Source organism: Rhamphochromis sp. 'chilingali' (assembly GCF_963969265.1).
Source record: "Rhamphochromis sp. 'chilingali' genome assembly, chromosome: 4".
In the NCBI taxonomy this organism is placed as follows: domain Eukaryota; kingdom Metazoa; phylum Chordata; class Actinopteri; order Cichliformes; family Cichlidae; genus Rhamphochromis; species Rhamphochromis sp. 'chilingali'.
In genome coordinates this window covers 23,330,164-23,352,931 of record NC_137948.1, presented here as the reverse complement: position 1 = coordinate 23,352,931, position 22,768 = coordinate 23,330,164, and the positions used below count along the sequence as shown (strand labels likewise).

Below are 22,768 nucleotides of genomic sequence, written 5' to 3'. Positions count from 1 at the left end.
AGAGACACCCACACTATTACAAGCGTGCACGTCTCTGTTGTAGCTCTGTGGGCCGATCAGCTCACTATAGAACGCAAAACACCAGCTCAGTTTCTAAACTGCTCAGAGAGAAAAATTTCTTCTGTGATGAAGTTTTCTAGCCTCTGTGAAAAGGGTTGGGGATGATGTCCTTGCTCTTAATGACAATTGTCATTAGACTTTGCTAGAGTCAATACTGACAATGCACGTCCCGGTAAATACAAAGACTTTTACAAATAAAGCTGATATTGTGCACATACCGTGGATCTCTGTCACAGTCACAGGGATGTCTGAATGAAGGCATGAGGAACACTGACTGAAAGACAGAATGTTGTTACTTTAAGAGACTGACAGATTCAGCGCCGTTACAAGTTTCATGTCTGAAAGAGCTACAGACACCAAAAATGGATGAGACTACAAAAAGTGGTTTTCAACGCCTGATTTAGATTTCTCTCTCTCTCTCTATATATATATAGGTTATTTACCTATTATTGTCATCAGTTTTAGTGTAACTGCACAAAAAGCAGGCCGTCATGCTTTTCCCTGAAGCCTGTTATACCAGCCCTCATCTTTAATCACAGTGTGAATGACAGAAGAAGAAGGAAAAAAAAAAAAAAAAAGAAAAAAGAAAAAAAAAGGGGGTCCTAGATGAAAAGGAATTCCACTGAACTGCATCTAAGTTCAAATCCTGCAATTTTAACATTCACAGGGCATTGGGAAACAGTTTTATGAACCAACTTCAAACAAACTAAAGAGACGAATTGATTTTTAAGGAAAATAAAGTTAAAAGTGCACAGGTAACCAAAAAAAAAAAAGGTGCTTTGCATTGGAGATGAGGATCTAAGCTTCTGGAATAGACAAAGGCCAGCTGTTGCTTAAGACGTCTGGCACTGAACACCACCAGTGGTGGCGTAGTCGTCTTCGTCCATGTAGTAGCACTCATTTCTGTATCTTCTCCTGTTCTCAAAGTCACAGTCCTCCAGGTCAGCATAGATGTAGAGGTCATCGTCCATACTGTCTGGCTGCTCTGCATCCATCTTTTCTGGGAGATAGCGCTCCAGCTCCTTCAGCTTATGTTCGGGGAGGAAATTAGCTTTTGGGAACACCACCTAATGAAACATCCGTAAATAGATTCAGTTGCAGCTCCACAATAGACCATACACGCATATTATAATGCAGAAAAATGCTAACACTTTATGTTATTTTAATGGTGTCAATGTTTGCAAATATGGGCCTCATCAGCTGCTTTGCTTACTTATGCGTAATTTAGTCATAAAAATATAAAAGACAAAGGCATTAAAAAAAACAAAACAAAAAACCCCAATAAATGCCAAAGAGATTCTTACCGAGAAGTGAATAATGAGACGCCCCTTCTCAAACGGCCTGCGATACGTGGGCATCCCTTCATTCAGGACACACTTAGTGTCGCCAGGCCTGATCAACTCCCCTGTAATTTAAAAAACAAATATATACAACATCAAAATAAATTAACTGAGTAAGAATGAGTTTGTAGTTTATTTTAACTACTGTACGGTAGAGGTCCAGTGGTCTTGACAAGGTGGCCTAGTTTCACTGTGAAGTACAAGCCACACCAAATGTGGCTTGCTTGGCTGACAATAACATTAGGCCCATTAAGTCAATCTAAACAAAAAAAAAATAAAATCATCACTGTTTATTCATATTTTTCAAAAAAAATGATTTTAACTGTTCTGGAAAAGGAGGACATCACAATGACACAACACATCTAAAACACGGTTCACATCTCACAGAGAAATCTTTCAAACATCAATCACCTGGAATTATTTTAAAAAGCGCTATGACAGTTTCTAAATTCAATATGTGTTATTCATTGGATGCATTTTTCAATAATACATTCATATCCTCTAAAGCAGAACAATAAAAAAAAAACAAAAAACAAAAATGGACCTGAGCCTGCTGATGCTACCTCATTATACATAAGAATATTTTCATACACCAATCTGGTTGCCAATCAAAGTAACTCCCAAAAAGCATTTCCCACTTTGATTTACCTGGATGTGATGTGATGAGGAGAGTTCTGTTGTCCAGTGTCTGAATGGGGTTCTTGAAACCACATAAAGCCTCAACCAGCTGCAACTCCATGGACATGATGAGGTCCTCTCCTTTCCTAGTTAGACAAAAATGAAGACCAAAAAAAACAAACAAAAAGAAAAGCAAAAAGAAAGTCAAACGTCAGCCTACAGCATGGACATGGAAATTAATTTTATTTTTATTGCACAAAAGGATGAGAGGGTGATGGTAAAGCACCAACCTTGGTTTATCATCCTAGTTAACATTCAAAACAACAAAAAGACACTTAAGAGCAGCTTCTTTTTACCTGGTGAATTGTGCATGGTCTCGCTGATCTAAAACAATGATGATGTCGCCTGGCTCGAGTCCCGGCTCCTGGTCTCCCTCTCCATGTAAAACAATTTTCTGGCCATCTCTCATTCCTGTGTAAATGTCACCGGGTAACATATGTACAGGTTTACCGTTTTCCTTGTTTGCACACAAACAGACGCAAAAAAAAAGTTTTACATTTCTCTCACCTTTGTCAATGTGGACCTCCAAGATCTTCTTCTGTCGTAGGATCTTCCGGCCTCCGCATGCTTTGCAGCGGTCCTTTTGGCTGATTCTTTTTCCTTGTCCTTGGCAGCTGTGGCACACTGTGGACATCTGCTGTACCATACCTGGAAGTAACTGGTGTACGCGGACTTGCATCCCTGTGCCATGACAAGACATGCACACCTGTACCGCTCCTTTACGACCTCCACGACCTGCCAAATGAATAATGCAGGAGAAACAGTTTGGTTAGATAACTTGCACCAGACTGATGTGACGCACATCTCACTAACATCTAAGCAACTTTTTAAGAGAAACATACCTTCACATCTGTCACAAATGGTATTCTTTGGGACAGCAAGTTTTCTTGTTGCTCCATTATAAAGCTCTTCTAGCGTCACTGTAATCTGATGAACAATATTCTTCCCTGGGGGGCAACAATATTGCACAGTTAGTTATATCACAGATTTCAGCAGTAACACTTAAGCCTGAGAGGTCTCCCAGAGAAACCACTAAGACAAGCTTTCAATAATTCAATCATTTTGCTGTACATTTGAAATGCAGTAATAAGTAGAAAAAAAAAAACCCAAACTCAAACATTCAAACTCTCTACGTTCGAAGAGTGAGACATTTTTTCAGAAAGCATTTCTCACACTGTCTCTTTGTAATTCTAAAGCAAATTCTAAAGCCATCTAGCGCAAAACAGAGCATAAATCAGGCATGCTTTAGGGGCACGTGTACCCGTGAGTAACAAGTCTCTTACGGTATGAGCATGAACTTTCAAGCCTTTAAAGACTGTTCTACTTTATTTCAGCTAAAACTATGAGTACAGAGATAATCTTTGTTTGCTTGGCATTCTCTGGCTCTGCCAATTACACAAGTCTGCAAAAAAACAAAAAAGATTTTTCAGCTGCATGTGATATTTTTGGTAAATGTTATTGTTTTTAGAGTGCTGAATCCAAAAACGATCTCCATTTCCCTCCATCACGTACAGATTTTTTGCAAAACATGAGGAGTTTACATAAAAAAAGCACAACAGTGATAAAAAAAAACAAACAAACAATTAACAATGTTTTATTACAATTAACCAAACATATTTTTTTAAGATTCCCTACCTTTCGCCATGAAGAAAATAACCCTCCACTTACCTCACTCAATTCCTTGTATTTTCTATTTGTATTTCTCTTGAGTCTCACTCTTAGTAATATTAAATGAATGTAAGAAATCATTATTAGATACGCTTTTTTGACTCAAGTATAGGATACCAGATTTCAGTTTAAAAAGGGAAATTGTATGCTTAATTACACTAAAAAACACGAGTTTTGCAAGAAAACATGACGAGATTGAATTTTAAAAATATTTTCCCCGGTTTCAGTGAGTAAAAATCTATAAGAAACAGTCAAAGAATCCCGTGCAGTTTTTAGGTTGCAGACCTGTGTTATCTGTTTCATGACTGACCTCTAGTGTAAAATAGTGTACTTGTAAAAAAAAAACAAAAACTCTACATCACGATTAGGGGTGGGGGTGTATTAAAGATCATACAGCACCAAGCCACAGTATGATTTAACAGATTCAAACTCTTTGTGTCTGAGTCTTTAGAACCAGTTTTCTTTCATATCGCATTGCATCAGAGAACATATTTAACACAGGCAAACTAAATGGCTTTACATATTATTTCACAGCTATATCCTCTCAACATTTGCCTACCTTTTCGCTCTCTATGCATCCGGCTGCCTCCACCAAAAAACAAGTCAAAGATATCCATGGGTGATGCAAAGCCCCCACCACCTCCACCGCCAGTTCCTCCTTCTTTTATAGCCTTTTCACCTCCCCGGTCATAAATCTCTCTCTTCTTCGGATCTGACAAAATCTCATAGGCCTGTGAGATCTGCTTGAACTTGAAGAAAAGAAAAAAGAGAAGACAGACCGTGTCAGAAGACGTGTGCCTCACCTGTTGATGTTAATGACAGTAAGAAAATACTACACACCTTCTCTCCTTCTGTGGGATTTTTATCGGGGTGATATTTCAAAGCCAGTTTGCGATAGGCCTTTTTCAGCTCATCTGGAGTTGCGCTGGGTGGCACACCCAAAGTGTCGTAAAAACCTGTTTCTTTGACCATGTTTGCCTTGAGAAACTGAAATAAATAAATCAAATATTCATAAATAAAATAAAGTTCATAAATGTTCAGCTTCTTGTGAATCTGAGCTCAGATCTTGTGACCATAGAGGACATTGCATGTGATCTGCATGGACACTGTCACCCTAAACTATCAACCTGGAAATACTTTGTGATTAGATGGGAGGTGATGACTGAAACATAAAGCTTGTGGGCCACAATCAGCCCAGCAAAGACTTCAACCTAGCCCTCCGGAGAGCTTTAGAAAATGTGCACACAGACGTTAATTTTGGACTTCTAATTGTATTTTCATACGTTCATGGCCATTTATAGTACGTCAGAGTAGTAAGTAACGAACTAAATGACAAAAACGTTCCTGTTTTTTCACCATCTAATACAGTTTCTGTTAACAAAATAATTGCCAGACACTCAATGACTTACCTTTTCTGTTAATTTGACACATTTCTTTAAGCCTAAAGAGACCTGCTGACAGATTCATTTCACTACAGCAGCATTTTTATTATTTTACTTTCACCAATCTGGCCCACTCAAGCTCAAACTGGAGTTCACAATGTGAATCGAGTCTGGCATCCCTACTCTAAAGGGTGAAGTAGATCCAAACCAGCAACTTATTCCTCATTATCATAACAGAGTCGCTAAATCCCTTCACGGGGGGTGGGTGGGGATTCAAAGAATTAGCTACCAGTTACCAGCACCACACAAATACAGCCTCAATCCAGCCCTTTTAAAAACAGATAACTAGCAAGTCCTACACAAGACCTTTTCCGTTGTAAAAAGGAGCAAAGACCAGTAGTGCCTTCGCTTTCTGTCCGGCGTTGAGTAATTTGTTTACTCAACGCTGCCATATTTGTTTTAGAAGCGATAGTAAAACTTGGCGACTCAACTATTTGTAATCTTTTATTAGTGGGAATAAAAGATCACAGTATATTTGAACAAGATGTTTGTATCCAGTTGGTTTCAGAGGTGTTTATGAATCAATAAAAACAACTCAATACTGTTGTCGAACGCTCCTTTTGGTACTTTTCAGACATGTCCAGTTACTTAGGTTTTACATAATCCAGTGGTTAAATGTATGCTGTTACATGAGGGGCACAAACTGGGGCTGCTCGGGCCCTACGAGGCTATTTGAGCTACTTAGCCCGGCTAAGGAAAAAAAAAAAGATTAGCTTTGTTGTTTTCTCAACTTAAACACCGACCAAAAAATACACATGACACTTGTGATAAACACCGTGTGAACAGATAATTACTGTTTTCCAACCTTATATGAAGACAATGATGTCGCCTCACAACCTCCGTTCACAGCAACTCTTCTAGAAGGTTCTTCTAACCCGCCTCTATCGTAAATGAAAGTCGCGTCCGGTGACGTTTATTTCCTGCGACGGAGCCCCCAGTCACCCAAACAAGCGTGAACTGTTGGAAACAGAAACCCTGGTTGCGAGGCCGAAGGCAAACGATGATAAAATGCCACTCTGTTGGCTTATTAGCGAGGAGGGGAATCATAAACCCATCCAGCTCCCTCATTTACAGACTGTTGTGTTGGGGCGAGGGCCAGAAACAACCATCAAAGACAAAAAATGCTCTCGGCAGCAAGGTAACAGCATCTCAGTCTGAAACACTAGCAGTGTTAACAATTAGATCAACTATTGAAGTATTTTTTTTTATCAAAATAAAAAAGAAAGATTAAAAAAAGAGATGTATTGTATGACCGCTAAGGTTATGGCCACGTCAACACAGCCTGAGCTCTCTTAGGCAGGTGTTCTTGTAATCTGTTTAAGCGATCTTCAAGAAGCCTGGAGAACTCCAGGCTTCTTGAATGACATTCAAATCGCTTCTTTAGATGTTGGCCGCCTTTTGTTTCGTTCTCAATCAAGGTGATCACAGACTGCTTTAACAAGGATGATAGCTGATGCTGAAAAATTTAGCTGTTGCCAATCAGGTGCTTTCCAGATGCAAGGTGAATCAAAATGTGATGGTACTTCTCTGCATTCATAATTCCATCAATTTTGATAAGATCTCAGCAACACTGGCTGAAACGCAGACCGAGCCTCCACTGTGTTTTACATATGCCTGTAGACATTTACTGTTGTGTTTCTCCTGACCTCCTTCTTACATATTAGTAACACATTGAACCAAAATGTTTAAATTTGGATTTGACACGCCATAATACCCGTCGCCCTTGATTTTTCATTCCAGTTCTCAACCTGAACTGAAACCCTTTCTCCCCATTTCCCTTCTTTCTTTCACGACTGTCACCTCTCCAGTGAGACCATTTCTGATGAGGCTTTGATTAATAGTTGATGGATCAACTGAAGGGCCGAATGCATTTCTGTAATATTGAGGTTAAGCACTTATTAAGCGTCTTACTGAGCACACAAAGCCAAAACCATACATTAAACTATACACTACAAACAGTGTATCTGCCTCACATCCATGGGTATATTAGAATCACCACTAACATGTATATCTTTGGACTGTGGGAGGAAGCTGGAGGACCCATAGGAAGCCCAAACCCATTTACAACATTTTTAATTGACTTTCTAAACTATTATAAATTTCCCAAAGATTTTATCATTAATATGTGGAAAGTGTGACTTTTGCAAATGTTATCCTTTTCCAACCAGTGGAGCTGAAAGCAGAATGCAACAAAGGTTATGTCAAAGTTAAACAGGTAAGATACTTACACATTCATAATTTGAATATCTATAAAGAGGTTAAACTTTTTCCCATCTTCCACTTTTTACTATATAATCTTACAATCTGTCTTTTATATCCCCATTTTTATTCCAAAGCTGGGCTTAAACCCCACCTCTGTAGACTCCGTGGTGGTTGGTAAAGACAGTGAGGTCAAAATAAAGCCTGGACAGCGCCTTCATATTGTCAATCAGCTTTACCCCTACACTGTACAGTTCAAAGAGGATCCCACTGGCAGCCAAAGTGGAACAAAAAGGCAGCGAGAGTCCACTTCAGAGGACCGAGAGAGCCAGAGGGACGCTCAGAGTATGAAAGCAGACAAACAAACAGAAAGGATCTCAGTGTCAGTCAGTCACGCTGATTCCCCAAAAACAAATGTAAGAAAAAAAATGTTTCGATTGTTTTCATGTTTTGAGTTTGAAGGAATACATTATCCAGAAGAAACATGTCCCCTAATATCGGTTGCAGGAAAATGCTGGACACTGGAGTCAAGGCCTTAAGACATCAATGCAAGACCCCAAGATGCAGGTAGCCGTTCTATAAAAGAGACTCACGATGTGATGTTGACTGGAGAACTGGATTTTGTCTCTAATATCCAATTTTTAACTTTTTTAAACTAGGTGTACAAGGATGATAAAGTGGTCGTTATTAAAGATAAATACCCCAAAGCTCGCCACCACTGGCTTGTGCTCCCGTGGCAGTCAATTCCCAGCCTGAAGGCTTTGCGCACTGAGCACTGTGATCTGGTGAAACACATGCAGAAAGTTGCTGACCAAATGATTCAACAGCGCCCAGATTGTAGTTCGGTGCAGTTCCGCACGGGATACCACGCCATCCCAAGCATGAGGTAAAAATTTAGACTATATGAAATGATTTTGTGAACTTGGGAGAGTAACTAAACTAAACTAAAAATATGGAGGTAATATGCTTAGACTTAGTCCTTTTACTACAATTTGACTGATGAGGCTTTAGTGGATGTGTTTATTGAGACTGCTATAACAAACAATTAAAAACAACAAAAAACAGTTTTAAATTAGAATAAGAATAGTGATAATAATGATAATAATTGTTGGTTTTATAGAGAATTTTTCAGAATCTACCTTAAAAAGTGCTTCAGAGATCAGCAAAATAAAACAAAGACTGAATGAAATAAAGAAGTACAGGGCAGAATAAACTAAAAATTAAGACCAATAAATTGTAGAGAGAAATTCAGGAAATGAAAGACAGTTCGAAGTCAATTAAAAATCAAAGTAAGCATTTTTGTTTGTTTGTTTGTTTGTTTACCAGGTAGACACTCCAGTTAATGTGGTACTCAAGGTTAAAGAAGCTCTGAAGTTAATGACTTTTAAGAGGTTAGGGTTAAGGATTTTCATTCTGACTCAAAAGCTTGTGAAATCAATCACGTGGTCGTTAAAAGCTAAAAAACAAAAGCGTCAACAGAATACATTTGGAAGCAATTTTGAAAGGGAATCCTAACTTTCTGGGAATAAATGTTAATTTAAAAAAAACTGTGCAGACTTCTCTATGCTTAAAATAAGTACATTTCATGTTTACGCTTAGTTTAAATGAACCTTAATTGCTCATCATTTCCGCATTGAACCTTTACTTTTATTTGTCTGTTTTTTATGTTTTCATTTACAAAGGCTCTGATTTTTCAAATTTGCGTTTTTAATGTTTCATCCTGTTCTTCTGATCTGGCTTTAATTTTTCATATGAACATGTAAAACATCTTTAAAACCATTAAAGAGAAATGTGATGCAGATGTATTATTGTATTTGAAAAATGAATCTAATAAATTGTGGTGTGGTCCCAACGTCTGACACATAAACAACAATCATTACCTTAAAATAACTACTACATACTGTGTGAGTGTCTAGATCAGGGGTCCCCAATCCCAGTCCACGAGGGCCGGTGTCCCTGCAGGTTTTAGATGTGTCCTTGATCCATCACAGCTGATTTAAATGGATAAATTACCTCCTCAACATGTCTTGAAGTTCTCCAGAGGCCTGGTAATGAGCTAATCATGTGATTCAGGTGTGTTGACCCAGGGTGAGACCTAAAACCTGCAGGGACACCGGCCCTCGTGGACTGAGATTGGGGACCCCAGGTCTAGATTCTTCCCACATTATTTTGGAATAAAAGTGCCACGAAACTTGAAGCTAGAAGCTGTTTTGGACATCTGCTGCCATCTTGTGGCTAAGATCTGAAATGTAAACGCTTCAGACTTTACTTTCTAATCTTAAACAGGTTTTTAATGTGGCTTTGAAATTTTCTCTCTTTCAGCCATGTTCACCTCCACGTGATCAGCCAAGACTTTGACTCACCTTGTTTAAAGAACAAAAAGCATTGGAACTCATTTACAACAGATTACTTCATTGAGTCTAAGGGTAAGAACAGTTCTAGTTTATTTTTAACACCTGCTTAGAAATAATTTGGCTTTAGAGCAAATCATTTATACTGTGGACTCAAAATACTTTGTGTTTTTCTTCCTGCAGATGTCATTCAGATGCTTGAAACTGATGGAAAAGTCACTGTGAAAGAAGGCACCAGTGAGTTGTTGAAGCTACCTCTCCGCTGCCACGTGTGTCGCAATGAGCTTCCCACTATACCGGCACTGAAGGAACACCTGAAGTCTCATTTCTGAGATAACAATGTGACTGTAACTCATGCTCATGCTCTGGGTTTTCATTGATCACATATCTCATGTTAACTTTTTTTTATAGTATAGATTCATTCTTTTGTACAATGTTAAGTTCCTGTAGCTTCCATAATTATTGGCCTGATTACAAATTCCAAAGGTCTTCAATGTTTGTTGCTTTTCAGCTTTTTAGGGTTTTCCAGTTTAATAGGAAATTGAGTGTCAAGCTACAAAACGTTCAAGGTAAATGCCATCAGTGTAATGCAAGGTCATGGATTTCATTTAGTGTTAATACCATTTCAAACATGTTAAAATATTTTGCAATAAATATTTTCTAAGAACTAAATGCTGCCTATATCTTTTCAATTAAAGTTGCCTCTTTTAAGTCCTGCAGTGCATCAAGTTTAGACTGATTTTTAATGCAGATTTACAGAAAACAAAGGAAGCTGTCGATGTATTGTACTGGGAATGCATTAACTCGCTTTCAGAGCTGGCACAGCTGCCACAGAAATCAACATTTGTTTCAAAAAGTATAAAAGAAACCTTTCGAACTTACAGGTTTTTATATAAGGAAAAATAGCTTGCTGGAAAAAAACTGTACTGCTTTGATGTGTTGAAATAGTAGCAGACAGTCAAATAACACATTGGTACTTGGGAGAACTTTTTGTACTTTTTCTTTGCTGCTATTACAGTACTCCTTTAGCAAATAACAGTTAAAGCTTGCTCAGCCACCTACTGCTAATACCTACGTCTCAGTATTTTGATTCTCATTCTAATTATGTGATTGAGAAATCTGTTTAAACCATTACCAGAGCACAGCCTCTTTACACCCACACACTCGCAGTATCTCTAGTCACACCAATCATTTGCATATCCTCCTTCACTACATTCAAGAACCTCTTCTGTGGCCTTCCTTCGTGTTCTCCTGCCTTGAAGCTCCATATTCAACATGCTTTGTACAATACATCTCCCTCCTCTGCACATGTCCAAACCATCTGATCCTTGATTCTCTGGACTGTTCGACCTGAGCTGTCCCTCTGATGATCATTTCTAATCCCACCCATCCTGGTCCGATGATCTCAGCATCTTCAGCTCCACCTCTTGTCTTTTCCCCCCCAAACCACACATAATAGCAGGTCTCACTACCATCTTATAAAATTTGTAATTAAACTGTCTGCCAGAAAACCCAAAAGCGCTTTTTGCCTCACAGTTTGTCATAAATCTCAGTAAATTATGGAAAACCAGGTGTACTATGATATTGAATCAGACAGTTATGTTGACATGGTCATTAAACAGATTATTGGTGACCTTCTCGGTGGAGAGAACATATTTAGACCATAAATATGGGTGAATTGTCTCCTGGACATTGGCAGACATATTTTGCTGGTGGACAATGTGAATCAACTGGAAATTTCCTTTAGTCTCCACTATGCTTTGTGACTGATTCTGTGCAGTATATCAACTTTTATATTGTATTTGTTTTTCCTGGCGTTTTTCCAGATTGTTGTATACGGTTTCGCCCTTTTCCTCAAGAAAGATTATAAAAACGTAATTTGCATTAGTACACAATACAACATGAAGATTTGGTACCATCTAGTGGGGACTTTTCATATAAGCCGCGACAGTTTTCGAGATTTGTCTATTGACGAACTACTTCTCCACACGATATTCAGTATTTTTAGGGTAATATCGTCATCAACCAGTACAACAGAAATGTAAAAATAAATTAAACAAAAAGGCTCGACTGGCCCGTACGGGGATCGAACCCGCGACCTTGGCGTTATTAGCACCACGCTCTAACCAACTGAGCTAACCGGCCACGTCTGCGAATGAGAAAGTACCATTTATATAGAGAGTCATACATATCACACGTCGTAGTTTCACATTCGACTACAAGGCAGGTATTATGTGCTAGTATTTCATTTAAGAAGTATCAGTAATAAACAGCAATACTCTGCGACAATGCTGTCTTTGCTAGTGATCCGATACCAATAACAATAGCCTACTTTTAACCTATAAAGGGAGTTTATGTAGGGGAGAACAGTACCTCGTGATTTAGGCTGTGAGATTAGCCTAACCAGCATCCATTAGCCAAATTTGGAACATATTTTAATGACCTCTAAATGGCTGTAACAATCCTGTGGTTTAAATGTGTTATAGACCATTAATTAAAGAGACGTGATAGTAAACACAAAAAGTTGTTTTCATACTATCAATATTTGGATCAATTCCCCCCCTCTAATATGCAGGACAGCATTTTGCTTAAAAATGTATTATTGTAGAGGTGCACTCAGCTTAAAATTTTTATTCTTTGTTTATTCAGCTGTCCTGCCACTATTTTTCAGTAGCTAATTGTAATTTTTAGAGATGGACCGATCTGATATTACCTATCGGTATCTGTCCGATACTGACTTAAATTACTGGATCGGATATCAGAGAGAAATCAAAAATGTAATCCCATCCGAAGTATCACAAAACGCGCTACTTGGCGTAACCCAGCTCGGCGCATCGGAGCAGTATGCCCTGCCAGCGTCAGTTGGAGCATTTGGAGCTGCTACATGCTTCCTAACAGCAGCATTTCATCTCTGCGAAAACTATCCCAGAGAAGTAAAGCAAGTATGTAAGTTCATCCCTGAATGTTTGCATAGTATTTCCACGTTAAGCTTAACAACTGATATATTGAGCCACAGCTGGACTGGTCATTTGAGTTCCAGTTTGAGGTGAAAAGGAAGCGATTTGTCCCTTACCTCAGCTAGAATTAAAAAATAGACACAAAGCTGGAGTTATTCTGTCTTTGCAGCGCAGTTGCATCTACTTCTCTCATTCACTCCCCCTTCCTCTCCTGTTATTACTTCAAACATGAAACTGATCAATGATCAGCTGATCGGCTTTTCTGCAGCAAGTCCCATCTTGTTTGTTTTTTATCGCCCACTTTGCGCTAGAAAGAGGAGACCAGCGGATAAACAACAACAGCACGTTGTTTATCCGCTGCCTGATAAGCTGTTGTTAGAATGTATTTAATATTACTTTCTAGTATCAGCTGAGGTTTGCTGGAGCCATGGCTGTAAAAGCTGCTGGTCATGATATCCGTTTGCGGTGAGAGGGAAACATGAAGATGAAACCACGAGATGTCCTTACTGAATCATCAGAGCTGAGCAGGTGATGGAGAAACAGGCTTACCTTTGAGGTTACATGAATGAGTTGAAGGGAAGTTATGAACTGTTTCTGAGAGACAAATAACACCAGGATCCTTTTTTTTTTTTTTTTTTTTTTTTGTCTGTCCCGTTTGGCTCTTTTGCCATCAGAATTGTTGTCTAAAGGCAAAGAAAGATGCCCAACGGATTTACTTTACCAAATTGACCATCCCAGCCTTGCCATAATGGTCCATTTGATTCACCTTTTATTGTTTATTTTATTTTCACTTACTGAATATGGGACAGACTTGACTGGGGGAAAGAAGGGGAGAAAGAAAGAGGGAAAGAGAAACAGCTGAGAAGAGGGACGGGGGAGAAGGGCAAAAGACAAAAACCAACAGAACGGGCAGAGAAAAAAAAATGCATATATCAATCACCTGGGTCACCTGCTGAGAAAGAAAAAAGAAAACAAGCAGAAGAGAACAAGAGTAATAGAATAAGCAACATCACAATGATATATGGGAATATGACAGTAAATACTAAATATTAAACATTATTGTGCAGCACGTAAGATCAACAGAACACAGTGTGCTTTGAGGTAGGAGCCAAAAAGGGTGTAGTTTGTGGGTGTGATCACCCGTGTGTACATCTGTGAGCATGGACGCGCTTGTTTTTTGTTTTTTAAAAGGTTCCTTCATGTAATAATCTGCTAGAGGGTGTGGGGGGGCCACAGCCCCGTCCTCCAGGGCGTGAAGCAGGTGTGGAGGAGATCAAAACTCCAGACATCCAGAGGCCCCCAGAACACAAGAGACCAAGGAAGACCAACAGAGGGGCAGCCGCGCCACTGTCCCAGAAAGAGCTGAGGAGAGTCCCAGATGAGGGCTCACTCAGCAGCCGCGGAGCAGAAGCCAGGGGGAGTTGCAGTGACGCGCCCGTGAGCTCCGCCGGCAGCCAGCCGTGCCTGAGTGACCGAGCCCCAGGCCGAGAGGCCGGGGGCACCCCACCGCCGAAGTGGCCCGAGCAAGCCCCAGGCTCCAGGCCCCGATAAGCGGCCGCCAAGGAGTGAGCCGGTGTGTACCTGGACGCCCATCCCCGGACACAAAGAACCTCCAACGCACCGATGTCTGAGGGAGTCCGCCACTGGCAGGGGAAGTGGTGGTAGGGGGAGATAGGCCTCCATACCTTGGAGGGCCTAAGATGTCCCCAGAGAGGTGGCGCCTGACACCCAACCTGACATATAGACACAGAAATACAGGCACACACATATACAAACATCCATTCCCACCCTCATGCTCTCATATACACTTACTCCACACTCAACCAACGTGGAGACAGACATAAAGAGACGCTGTACACACGATCACACTCCCCAAGCGTACTCTACAAACCGGGTCTAGGTACCCTTGCTCCTGGAGGGGGGGAACTGCCCCCAGACCCAGGTGGTGTTACCCTTTTCCCTGCGGTGGGGGGAGGCAGACCGCCCCGACTCTGCAGCAGCAGGGAGGCCCCACACTCCAGACCGCACTCCTCCTCCTAGCCCCCCCGCTCCAGCAGGTCGCAGAGAATGGGGGTGAGAGAAGACTCCAAACCTCCCTCCACCCGCTCATTGTAGTGTTGATGCATGTGTGTTCTAAGGTGCATTTAAAACCCAGGAGGGCATGGAGCTACCTGCCAGAGAGCAGCAGGTAAGCGCATGGTCCCTCCTGCTGGCCCTCAATGTCTACGTGTATTTAACATTGAGAGGTGGGCAACGACGCCAGGGGTGGGGTGTACACCCTGATGGTACTTTGGATTCCGTGTATCGTGCCCACCCCCAAGATCCTATATGTATGTGTAATGAGAGTGTGAGTAATGTGAATGTCTAAGTTGTGGGATAAAATTGAGGTAGAGGCAGCCGGACGGGGGGGGGGGGGCCTCCTCTGCACCCTGGTGACATACCCCTACTCCAAGGTCCTGCATGTGTGGGTGGTTGTGGTGGAGCGGGAAGAGGGAGGCAGCTGGAGATGGGGAGGGAAGGAAGGGAGGGGCAAGTGACCCCTCCCTGGGGCCAGCTCCCCCGCTGACCCCAGTAGGCACCCCCATACTCCGCGACCCACCAGGGAAAGGGGGCCCATCCAGACCGGGGCCCAGTGCAGCAGCGCCTCCCGGCCCCACAGAGCCCAGGACAGTCCACCCAACCCCACCACAGAGAAAACTGCACCCACCCCACCATCCACTCTTCTTCCAGACTACATAAGACAATAAACACCCAGGCTGAGATCTTCCTCCACCTCTCCTGTATCTCCCCCTCCTGTAGAGAGAGCCCCTGAGGAGAGGAAAGCTCCTGCAAGATGTGACAATCTTCCCCACCAGTTGAAGAGCCCCCCAGGTGGCTCGATGCACCGGCGGCACCCTGCTCCAGGGCTGGGCCCCCATGCACCCACCCGCCCACAACCCCGGCAACACACCAACCAGGACCCAAGCCCCCGAGGCCCGGCCCGGGCCCCAGCCCAGAGACGGAGCGCCCCCAGAACCTCACGCCCATCCCGGACCCACCCAGGGGCAGCCAGGCTACCAGGTCAGTAACCCACGTCCGTCAGCACAGACCCTCCCCTAGTCCCGCTGCACGCAGCCGCGAGGAAACAGTCACCTGAGAGCCAACAGAGCCCCTAACCGGACATGACCGCTACCCCGGGTTGAGCCCCCCAAGGAAAATGCCTCCGGGGAACCCCCCGACGCCCTAAGCCTGTCCCTACCCCCACACCAATCACAACAGTGAAGGCGGGACCAAACTATGACCCCCCACCCCCACTAGGTGATGGAGCTGATCAAAGGAGCCCAGAGCAATTGATCTGATGTGGTGGCAGAGGCTGTATCAAGGCTAATGTAATCTAATAGATAATTTCTATATTGGTTAGAATTAAGATTATTTTTATTTTTCCAGTTCATGAGGACTGTTGAAACATGTGAAAAGCCGCGGCAGGGAATTAAAAGGAACGGACTTCAGCGTGAACGACCAGTTCCCCAAAGAGATCTTGGAACGACGCAGGGTCCTCTTTCCAATCCGACGCGGCTTCATCCAGAAGGGTTCCCGCGCTGTCATCGCTGTGGACCGACTGTACGTGGACGGACAGCTCCACCGCGACCCCAACATCACTCCGTGGCTGTATTAACCTCACACCAGATAAGAATCAGCCACACCATTTCCCTATCCACTCACACTAACTTGCATTAACATCTGTTTAACTTACCAGCATCAAATCGCATCTTAAAGTGTGATTTCATAGCAGAATTAACACCGTCACTCTCCGTCAGTGATTTAATTGGAATGTTTACGTTTTGTTTTGTTTTTTTTCTTCTCGTTTTTTTTCCCTCTCTTTCCCCCCCTCTTGGTTTTATGCTGCTCACCCCTGTCCTTGGTTTCTTTCTTTATTCCTTTCACTGCCTCGATCACCTGCTTCGACACTCATCCACAAACATCCTTTATTTCGACACATACGCACCATGCGCTCAACGGCAGCACATTTACATCAGTCAGACAGCGCACACAGTCGTTTAGGATACACACACTTAAGCCAAGCCTACTCATATTAGTAACTATGCATACACAAAGTCAGACTCAGGGAGCATCTCGCCACACATTTTTTCTCTCTCTCCTTCTCTTTATTTATGAACAAGTGACGTATTCTCTCCACCTGGCTAAGCGACGCACACAGCATACATCCCTAGTTATACACAAACATCTATGGGTACACTGAGGTTCATTACATGGAATATAAATGGAGCTGGCTCCAGAGTAAAGAGGTTAAAAATATTTAACCAACTCAAAAAACTACAGGCAGATGTTGTCCTTTTACAAGAGACCCACAGACCTCTTAGAGGTTTGAATGAACTTAAAACACCTGAGTTTCCTAATGTGTTCTCAGCTTGTTATAATTCTAGACAAAGGGGAGTAGCAATTTTAATACATAAAAATATTAATTTCACAGTACTCGATACAGTTATAGATCCAGAGGGCAGATTCTTAATCATTAAACTATCTATACTTGATAAAAAGCTATGTATTGCAAGTGTATATGGTCCAAATGTTGATGATCCCTCATTCTTTCACGGTTTTTTCAGTGCACTCTCTGAACACTTAGATGGCACACTTGTTCTTGGAGGCGACCTCAACCTTGGACTAAATGAAGACATGGATAGGCTCAATACAGCGGGAACTCAGCGTAATTGGCAGTCCACAAATATAATCAAACAGTATATGAGCGACTTTGGTCTTTGCAATGCATGGCGCTCCCTTCACCCCACCAGTAAGGAATATACTTTTTTCTCACATGTCCATCACTCCTACTCTCGTCTGGATTATTTTTTGGTCAGCAGCTCACTGCTGAACGACATTTCAGACACTGAGATTCACCCTATAGCTGTCAGCGATCATGGTCCTGTATCTTTAACACTAATGCACAAGAATAATACTACGCCAAGAAAAAACTGGAGATTTAATATATCACTACTTAAAGATGAAGACTTTATTAAATATTTTAAAAAAGAGTGGACTTCATATTTGGACTATAATGACACTCCCGAAACATCAGCTTCTGTTCTATGGGAAGCAGGGAAAGCTGTGATGAGAGGTAAAATAATTTCTTTCTCATCACATAAAAAGAAAAAAGAAAACAAAAATATTCAGGAATTAGAAAAAAACATCAAATCACTAGAAGAAGCCTACGCGTCCCACCAAGATCAGGAAACATTGAACAAAATACGCAAAACAAAACTAGAATTAAATGAGATAATTGATAAAAAAACAAAATTCTTAGTACAAAGACTACGCCTACAAAATTATGAACATGGTAATAAATCCGGTCAATTTCTAGCAAACCAGCTAAAAATAAATAAATAAAAAACAACTATATGTGCTGTTCAAGATTCATCTGGGAACACAATATATGAACCGATACAAATAAACAACATTTTCAGGGATTTCTATAAAACGTTGTATTCACCACAAATAAACCCATCTAAAAAAGAAATTGATCAGTTTTTGGACAACATAACTCTTCCAAAATTATTGGACACTCGAGCAATGGCACTGGATTCACCACTGACACCAGGTGAACTCCAGGAAGCTCTGATAAGTATGCCCAATAATAAGGCTCCAGGTCCAGACGGCTTTCCTGCAGAATTCTACAAAGAATTCTGGTCGATTCTAGCACCAGTTTTCTACAGAACGTTGTTGGAAATTAAAGAAAAGGGCAGACTTCCATCAAATATGAATTCTGCAAACATTAATCTCCTGCTAAAACCAGGCAAAGACCCTGTATATCCCTCAAGCTATCGTCCAATATCCCTTATAAATGTAGACCTTAAAATAATCTGCAAAGCTCTCTCAAAGAGACTAGAGAAAATAACCCCCCTCTTAATTCATCCTGACCAAACTGGTTTCATAAAAGGTAGGCACTCATCAACAAATACACGTAGTTTACTTAATTTGATAGACTACTCATACAGTAAAAACCTAGAAACTACAATATTCTCTTTAGATGCAGAAAAAGCATTCGACAGAGTTAACTGGAAATTTCTATTTGCAACTTTACACAAATTTGGTTTTGGATCCTCTTTCATAAACTGGTTAAAAATATTATATAATTCCCCAACAGCTTGTGTTAGAACAAATGACCAGACATCCTCCAGCTTCTGTCTCTTGAGGGGCACCAGGCAGGGATGCCCACTCTCCCCTTCACTGTTTGCAATTTTTATTGAACCACTAGCAGCAGCAATTAGACAGAATTCAGTAATTAAGGGCATAAAATGCAAGAACGTGGAACATAAAATCAGCCTTTATGCGGATGATGTGTTACTCTTTCTCCAAAATTCACAAACCAATATCTCTGGGGTGATTGAATTGATAAACTCTTTTGCAAGAATATCAGATTACTCAATTAACTGGTCAAAATCTACAGTTCTACCGATTAATTGCTCCCTCCAGAATTCCTCTTCTACACCACTGCAATCGGGAAATATAAAATATTTAGGTATTAATGTTTCTCCCAAGCTTGCAGATCTAACTAAATTAAACCATATCCCACTTTTAAAGAAGGTAGAAGATGATCTGGCTAGATGGAAATGTCTACCCATATCACTCATGGGAAGGGTTGCTGCTATAAAAATGATGGTCTTACCAAAAATAAATTATTTATTCTCAATGATCCCAACTAAACCGCCACAAGATTGGTTCAGATCTCTAGATTCATGTATGTCCAAATTCCTTTGGAAAAATAAACCCCCACGTATAAGCTTAAAAACACTACAAAAGACCAAGGATAAAGGAGGACTAGAACTGCCTAACTTTCAGCACTACTTCTTAGCCAACAGGCTTCAGTTTATCTCAGGATGGCTAAAACACACCCTCTTAGATGAACCTTGGCTAGATGTAGAACAAGCACTCTGCAATAATCTAGAGATCTCAGACCTACCATTTATCAGCTCAGACATCCAACGACATGAATGCTTTAAAAGCATCAACATCAGCGCTTCTCTGACAGCATGGTGGGAGTTTCTAAAATTGACAGCGTCTTCATTAATCCCATGCAAACGTACACCTATCTGGAACAACCCTGACATATTACAAAACAATAATATGATAAACTTTTCAGATTGGAGTGGTAAAGGAATCAAATATTTAGAACATATACTAGAAGGAACAGAATTTATTTCATTTGACAGACTAGTTACACAATATGGGATCAACAAGAAAAGATTTTTAGAATATCAACAAATTAAATCCATAGTAAAAAAGAAATTTAAACCGGGTCAAGTTGAACTACAAACACCACCAAGTGTGGTTCAATTTCTTACTCTTAAAACCCCCAAATTACTATCCAAAATATACAGAATGCTTTCTAAAACAGATGAATCAATATCACTTCCTATTGCAAAATGGGAAGCGGATTTATCAGTTAACTTAGACCTAAACTTCTGGTCTCAGATTTGCTTAAAAACCTTTCATCTAATTAGAAATCCCAGTCTTCAATTAATTCAATACAAAATATTACATAGAGTGCACTATACAGGTCATCGGATGTTCAAGATGGGCTTTACGTCTACCAACAACTGCTCACACTGCCGAACCAATTCACCGGACAATTATATCCACGCTCTTTGGTTCTGTCCACCAGTTCAGAAGTTTTGGCGCGAGATATGTGAAGACTTATCGAAGTGTCTGAAATGTAACATTCCAACTTCCCCCTTAGTGTGTTTGTTGGGCAGCTTAGATAATGTCACTTCAGAAAAGAATATCGCCCATATGGTTTTCACTGCCCTATGCATGACCAGGATCCTTTTCTAAGTAGCTGACAGCTGGTAACTGTGCAGGGGCGGATCTAGCAAAGTTTTGTCGGGGCCAGGTAGGGCATTAACAGGGAAAGGGGGGCACAAAGAAATATTTTTCTTTGTTATGTCATTTAAAAACTTTGAATAAATAATTATCTGAATCTTACAACAAAACTGGCCATCTGATTAAATGTATAGAAATCCATTATTGTATATAGTAACTAATAAGTCTAATATACACCCTAGTAAGCTATAGTATTTTTTCCTTTGGGAAGGTACCATCTGTGCAGTCTGCAATTCTGTTGAAGAAAGATGTTGAATCTATTTAATTATTGTAGAAAAATAATTGATTTCTGTGCATTTGTTTTACACTTGCATTAAATTAAAGTTGATTACATCGATTAAGGGCGGGGGGTGGGGGGTGGTTCCCTAATGTTTTTGCTGGGAGTTGGCAACCCTATTAGTTAGGTAGGTAAGTACTTTAAAATACCAGAATAGGGAGGATGGTGTAGGTTAAAATTTATTAGATTGATCTGTGTTGCTGAACTATAAAATGTTTTGGGTGGAGTGTATTCTTTGCATACAGGTATAACAGAATAGCTTCAGTCTCATTTTTTAAAACTTGAGTATGAACTTATACAAAATGCAGCAAGATATTTATAAAAAACAATTTTATTGATTACAAAATATGCTATATCGGATTCATATTGGTATCGGCAGATATCCAAATTTATGATATCGGAATCGGTATCGGACATTAAAAAGTGGTATCGTGCCATCTCTAGTAATTTTAAAAGCTACATAATGTGCATGCAAAATATGAATTTGCAAGGCAGTTATTATATGTATTTTACTATAATTTTCTAAATATTTTAAAAAGTAGAGAGTACAGTTTTATGTATTGGCCTGTTATAAAATTGCATGATGGATAAATCCTTGATTAAAATGGTATGCCAACACACCACAAGCCCCAAATCCATGATTATATTATTTATTTATTATTATAAAAACAAAGTAAACACTTGGGATAATATCACCTCGATAATTTTCACACAAAAATCAGCTGCATGTAGCATTATGTCATTATAAACATAAAGCAATCTATAAAACAAAATCTATCATCCTGAAGTGTTCAGGCTAGTCATAGTGCTAGAGTTCATAGAGGGAAATGAGAGGCTGCACAAGAGCATGTCATCATCATCTTCGCAGCATTAACTCCCTGTCATCCTCATCTGGCACCATCAGATTATCCACTGAGAAATGAGCATCATCTCCTACACTCTGGAAGAAACGCTCCTCACTTTCGCAGCTCTGAGTGCCATTCACACAGTCCCTGGCTTTCAGTTGTTTCAGCTCGGTGCTGTCGCTGGCATTGCTGTCCTCTGTACTCATGCTGGTGTCACTGCTGTCGCTGCTGTCTTTGGTCTCGTTGCTCTCGTTGCTCTCACTGCTCTCGCTGCTGGAGCTGTCTTTGCTTTCATTGCTGTCATTGGTGGCAGTTGTGGTTTCTATGCTGTCACTGGTGCTGTCACTGCTGTCTGTGGGGTTCACCAGCAGGTTTGTGTCGGGCAGCTCATTGCTGTCCTCTGCGCTAAGGGCTTTCACTGTATTTGTAAACACTCGCACCCAGCTCTAAAGCGGTGAATAAAGAGAGCACTGTGTTAACTAACTGTAACCTCTACTTAAGCAGGTTAAATGAAATAATTTGATAACGTAAAAGATTTATTGCACCTTTCTGACATTCTCTTCACTGCCCATACTATCATCTTTGGTGTCAAGCATGGAGTCCATCTGTGGAACAGAGGTGAAGAAACAGTGTAATTCTGTACTACACATAATACACTAAGTAAAAGAAGTTGTTTTACTTCATCTTACCTCATCCGACTGACTGTCACTCTCTTCTGAAGTCTGTTTGTGGAAATGAAACCCATTTAAGGATGCAAATATCAGATTTATTCCAGGTTTATTCATTTGTATCATCTGATATCCAAGGTTACACCCAGAAATCCTAACAATTTGCTAATGCTTTAAAGATTATGAAATGGAAATAGCAACCTTGTTGAAGGATAACAGTAAAATATTACACGGATTGCTAATAGGACCCACCGTGTCCTCTGATGTGTCCTCTGAAGTGTCCTCTGAAGTGTCCTCTGAAGTGTCCTCTGATGTGTCCTCCAATGTGTTGTCTGTGGATTCTAATGATTCTGACTCTGAGCTCTGTATATAAAAAAAAACAGAGACATTTTCAGTAAACAGAAAAAT

The 22,768-nt window shown here is 40.6% G+C and overlaps 2 protein-coding genes across 4 annotated transcripts; one reads left to right on the top strand and one right to left on the bottom strand.

Annotated features, from left to right (window-relative positions):
• Positions 1–303: 303 nt before the first annotated feature.
• On the bottom strand, positions 304–6,124 carry dnaja1 (DnaJ heat shock protein family (Hsp40) member A1). The gene is made up of 9 exons (XM_080881455.1): positions 5,994–6,124; positions 4,587–4,733; positions 4,306–4,495; positions 2,921–3,025; positions 2,586–2,813; positions 2,375–2,489; positions 2,049–2,164; positions 1,365–1,465; positions 304–1,127 (listed from the first exon to the last, which is right to left on the bottom strand). The coding sequence occupies exons 2-9, from the start codon at positions 4,716–4,718 to the stop codon at positions 894–896; spliced, it is 1,221 nt and encodes a 406-aa protein (XP_080737581.1). The 5' UTR covers positions 4,719–4,733; positions 5,994–6,124; the 3' UTR covers positions 304–893.
• On the top strand, positions 6,097–10,410 carry aptx (aprataxin). Of its 3 annotated transcripts, none has more exons than XM_080881457.1 (7): positions 6,097–6,326; positions 7,357–7,403; positions 7,642–7,803; positions 7,895–7,954; positions 8,047–8,273; positions 9,710–9,813; positions 9,922–10,410. In XM_080881457.1, the coding sequence occupies exons 1-7, from the start codon at positions 6,197–6,199 to the stop codon at positions 10,068–10,070; spliced, it is 879 nt and encodes a 292-aa protein (XP_080737583.1). In that variant the 5' UTR covers positions 6,097–6,196; the 3' UTR covers positions 10,071–10,410. The 3 variants fall into 3 exon arrangements, with proteins under 3 accessions (XP_080737583.1, XP_080737582.1, XP_080737584.1); XM_080881456.1 differs by having other exon boundaries at positions 7,525–7,803; XM_080881458.1 differs by lacking the exon at positions 7,357–7,403.
• The last annotated feature ends 12,358 nt before the right edge of the window (positions 10,411–22,768 follow it).